This window comes from Camponotus vicinus, unplaced genomic scaffold, assembly GCF_025532165.1.
Source record: "Camponotus vicinus isolate PSW18456_S1 unplaced genomic scaffold, iyCamVici1.0 SCAF_3, whole genome shotgun sequence".
Lineage (NCBI taxonomy): Eukaryota > Metazoa > Arthropoda > Insecta > Hymenoptera > Formicidae > Camponotus > Camponotus vicinus.
This window is the reverse complement of record NW_028141967.1, coordinates 7874699-7879860: the sequence shown is the minus strand read 5'-3', so window position 1 is coordinate 7879860 and position 5162 is coordinate 7874699. Positions and strand designations below refer to the sequence as shown.

Genomic DNA, 5162 nt, shown 5'->3' with positions numbered 1-5162 from the left:
ATATACTTAATTAGTCTTTCTACAAATCATAATTAACTGTACAGATTTTATAGTTTTGTGGTGCACCGTTTCTGAAATATTAGATTTCACCCCCAAGGGGTGGTTTTTAAAAATTATTATTATACGGTAAATTAGTCTTTTTATAAGTCATAACTAACAGTACAGATTTTATATTTTTGTGACACACTGTTTCTGAGATATTAGATTTCACCCCCAAAAGGTGGTTTTTAAAAATTTTTATTATACAAGATTACAAGAGTTATTTAAATCAAATGCGAATAACCCAACAGTAATATTCTGAACCCACATTTATAGCACTTTTAAGCATTTTTCGCAGTTGAATCGCTAAATGTGCTTCAGATCACATTTAGAGGCACTTTTATATGTAATGGCGATCAGCTAGACTTGACAGTCAGGTGCTATCTCACATGTTCAGCAAACATTTTCAGTATTTATACAATAGAATTTTCTAATGAAATCATTATGGCATTTCAGTGATTAATAAAGAATTTATATATCAATAATAAATGGCATTAATATGATTTTTTTTGTAAAATTATGTATATTATAATGTGACGAGCACGCCAAGTTTTTGTAAGTCGTTTTGATTTTAATTTTTTTAGTTCCGAATTTACTTGGCAAAGCTTATGATTAATTTCAAAATTAAATATTTCATAATAATAAAAATGCGTAAATTGTAATACAACTCGGGTAAAATTTTTGTATGTAACTTTTCTTAAATCCTTTAATTCCAGGTCTACTTAGTAAAACTTATAATCTTAAAACAAGTCAATTAGTTTTTCTCTTTTAAATTCAAAATTGGCGATTAATACAATCGATGTTATTGCAGTAAGTGTTAAATAGTTTTATGACTTACTATTTGTGATCTAATATAAAACTCGTAATATATTAGTGCTATTTCATATATTGTACAAATATTTATTTGGATCACACATAATAATGTATTTTTATATATCATACAAAGTATTGTTTATTTTGAAAATATTTTTCATTTTGTCGAGAATCTATAATACATAAATGCAAGATAGAATTTGTGATAAATTTATTTCAAATTACAAATCTTATCAATTGCTTCAATGTACTTGGCTAGTTAATTATTGATTTCATATTTAGTTTTGATTTTTTTTTAGGAAAAGTATATATTTTTTGAGGGAAAATTTTTATAAATTATTTTTAGCGATATTTTTTTATTAAACGTTTTGTTGCGCATAAGATGGAATATTTTTTATGTACTTGGCGTACTTTTTTTATCTTTGTAAGGATTTTTTTTAGAGGGATTTCACACCTTTTTGTAAAATTTATCTTTTCTGCAAAAAATATATATGCATTTTTAGCATTTCGATTTCCAACTACACTTTTGTATTACTAAATCATTTATTAATTGCCATTCGGTACTTTTAGTACGTACAATGTTTGTGTAATGTCCATCGATTATATTCTTACCTTCATGAAAAATTCCACTAATAACTTTATACGTATTCGCACCAATACGTATTTTTTCCGTAGGTATTAAATTATTTTGTCCCTTTTAGTTCCTGTATACTATATTACTATATATTACAAGTGTTATAGTCCGAAAGACTATAACTTTATTTTACTTTACCATTAATAAATTTTATACAATTAAAATGCGATAGAATGTTCGCGAACCGCGTAAAACCGCTACCTCAGCGAACCACGCACGAGTTCGCCAGAAACGTGAAAATGCCAACGAAGGAATTCGACTTTGAACCTCCTTCGTTTGCACTTGGACTTGACCGCCACGAAAATCTTCCATGACCATATATGGTCATGTCGCTAGGCGATCCCCTCCAAAATACCCCTAAAATGAGGTGTTAAAAACCGTCCACCGCGAGTCCGCGGCGGACAGTCGTTAATGAAAAATCAATTAATAAAGAGTGCGAATCTGGGGCTAACCGCTATTCTGTGCATCAAACACTAAATAAGTTTGTTAACACTTGAAATCTAAGAACGAGGCGATTTAAGGGAAGACGATATTAAGGAGAGAAGGGTTAAAAGAAACCGATCAGAATAGAATAAGTGTATGTATTTGTGAAAAGTTATAATTATAGTAATAAAAACAAAAAGAGATTTAAGCGTAAAAGATCTTGAGGCCTTGGTTGGTTTTTTTCTTTGGCAACCTCCCACATCTCGTGCCGCACCCGGCACAACACTAGTCAAAATTATTATTGATTTAATTAACAGTTTTTATCATTACATATTTACTATTATGGATTTCATTATTATTGCATTATTCTTTACTATAAAATAAAATTTTGTTTCACGTATAAAGAATCAAAGAAAGTTTCTGAAGTTCAGATTTAATTGAATGATAAGACATGTTGCAATTCTGTCATTGTATTACATCTTAAAATTGAAATTTAACTATTACTAGATCTAAAAGAAAAAAAAAGAAGTTAAAAATTAGAAATAACAAACAGATGTATGTAATAAGTAAATAATAATAATATAATAATTACCATAAAAGTTTGTTGCGTATCGTAACAAATATTATTTTATAAGGCAGCATTATCAACATATAGGCCCATATTCTGAATCCTCTTTTATCGATAAAAGTGCTCCTAAAAGCGGCCTGTAGCCAATCAGAAGGCTTATATGCCACTTTTAGAGGCACTTTTATCGATAAAAGAGGATTCAGAATATGGGCCCTAACCTCTAAATATATGGTTGGCACTATTTATTATCAAGCGTTTCCACGGACTAAGGCTGATGGCAGAGAACGAGATGTTAGCGCTTACGTCTGTCGTGGACGTAAAGTAAGACAGAGAAAAACGTATATGTAAGTAGCATATATATTTTTCTCTGCCTTATTTTACGTCTATGGCCGTTATTCATAGTCCGTTCTTATATTTAAGATCGTCTTAAGAACCCATTCAACCAATCAAATAGCTGCAATGCGGTCATTGATTAGTTGAATGGGTTCTTAAGACGATCTTAAATATAAGAACGGACTATGGCTGATGGCAGAGAACTAGACGTGAGCTCTTACGTCTGTCGTAGTCGTGGACGTAAAGTAAGACAGAGAAAAACCGTATGTCGTAAAGACCATTGTGAATGCGGAAAGTGCATCATGAACGAGGTAAGTAATATTAATATATAAATATACTGAAATACATATTTCTGAATATTTTATTTATAAATAAATATACTAAAATAAATTAAAAATAATACAGACAATATAAAAACAAAGATAATGATTTATTGTCTTCATTTTATTTTACTAAATAGTCGAAATAGTAACTATTTTTAGGTTAACCAGTATTTTCCTTTATTTTTTCAAAATATATTGCACATTGAGAAAAATATTTTAAAATCTAATAATATCTTTAAAAATATGATGTACATCATATTATGAATTAATTATGATTTATTTATTATCAATAAAATAAGTAAATTATTAACAAATTTTATATATTATTTTTTTCAGTATACATTTATATATAACAGCACTTTTTAATGAAAATGAAAAAGAAGGAATTTTTTATTTTGGTGATGTACTGGATAAACTTGTGTTTTCTATTGATACGTAAAAAAAGGCAAATCAGGTGGTTAAATAGGCGATGGCTTGTGAGTCCGATCAATGACAAGAGACTTCAATATGGAGATTATAACAATTTATTTCAAGAAATAAAAAACGATTCTGAATTATTTTATCGCTACACCAGAATGACGTTGGTACATTTTCAGCAATTATCACATATGATAAATCCATACTTGGTAAAACAAAGTTCTCGTGCTTTAATTCCAGAGTTACGACTTTTAATAACTTTAAGGTATTTATTGAAGTACATATTTCATGCCTAAATATCTAGATAGTTAATATAAGTGTATTATAATTATTATATTTTTTTAGATATCTTGCGACAGGTGACCTACCATGTTTCATAGCTTTGGCATTTCGAATTGGGGAATCTACTGTAAGAGAAGTGGTAAAAGAAGTTAGCCGCAACACTTCCACTTTTACATTCAATTTCAGCTTTCCTTTTCTCTCTACTGTATTGGTCTCTTAAGGAGATGCATCTTTTTTGGCAATATGAAGGAGTGTACATGTCACCTAAACAGAAAGTATAAGATTAAAAAATTAATATATATATGTGTGTGTGTATTAACATTATTTTGTAATTATATGATTTATTATATAAATTTTCAAATTTATTTTTCACCATTAGTTTCAGTCATTATTTTGGATATTTCATCCCAAGCATTTTGCTTCATCAAACAATCCTTAAAACTGGTATTATTCTTATCATATAAAAATTGACGTTCTCTATATAATTCAATGAGAAGTTCATCGCCACTCTTTTCGTTAATATCAATAGATGCAGATTCACAACCATTATCCCAGTCATCTGTACTGATTTCATCAGGCAAATCAGCAATAGTATTGCAGTAATTTAAATGATCAGACATTTTTTTATATTACTCTTAGTAGCGGTTGTCAAAAAGATAAATTTTCTGTTGAAGAAACAAATTAAAAATTAGATACAAATTTTAAAAAATAGAAAGAAAATTTGTTAAGAAAATTAATTAAGAAATTTTGTTAAGAAAATTTTTTCCATCAATGTATTTTGAAATAGCAAAGAAAAATATTAATTAACCTAAAATAACAATTACTATTTTGACAATTACTTTTTCGATAAACGAAATGAAGACAAATCATTTTAAATAAAGTTATTTTTATTTTATTCTTTTTTAGTATATTTACTTATAAATAAAATATTCAGAAATATGTATTTCAATATATTTATATATTAATATTACTTACCTCGTTCATGATGCACTTTCCGCATTCACAATGGTCTTTACGACATACGGTTTTTCTCTGTCTTACTTTACGTCCACGACTACGACAGACGTAAGAGCTCACGTCTAGTTCTCTGCCATCAGCCTATGAATACCGGCTTATGACTACGACAGACGTAAGCGCTAACATCTCGTTCTCTGCCATCAGCCTAAGGGCCTCCGCACAAGGCGTTCCGTATCGCATTACGTTACGTTAAGTATAGATCGTAAATTTAACTTCGTACGTAAAATTAAATTTCAGTCAACGCACAGAAGAAATCGTAACGTAAAGACGAAATGTCTTTACGTTACGATTTCTTCTGTGCGTTGACTGAAGT

At 28.9% G+C, this 5162-nt stretch overlaps 1 protein-coding gene and 1 long non-coding RNA gene across 3 annotated transcripts; one reads left to right on the top strand and one right to left on the bottom strand.

Moving 5' to 3' along the window:
• Positions 1-2927: 2927 nt before the first annotated feature.
• On the top strand, positions 2928-4204 carry LOC145968686 (uncharacterized). Its single transcript, XR_014437826.1, has 3 exons — positions 2928-3121; positions 3470-3815; positions 3896-4204. It is a non-coding gene; the product is annotated as an uncharacterized LOC145968686 (long non-coding RNA).
• Positions 3635-4961, bottom strand: LOC145968685 (uncharacterized). 2 transcript variants are annotated; one of them, XM_083094348.1, is made up of 4 exons: positions 4808-4961; positions 4206-4497; positions 3919-4096; positions 3635-3850 (listed from the first exon to the last, which is right to left on the bottom strand). In XM_083094348.1, coding segments are annotated over exons 2-4 (426 nt in total). In that variant the 5' UTR covers positions 4453-4497; positions 4808-4961; the 3' UTR covers positions 3635-3849. The 2 variants fall into 2 exon arrangements, with proteins under 2 accessions (XP_082950474.1, XP_082950473.1); XM_083094347.1 differs by having other exon boundaries at positions 3635-4096.
• Between the last annotated feature and the right edge of the window lie 201 nt (positions 4962-5162).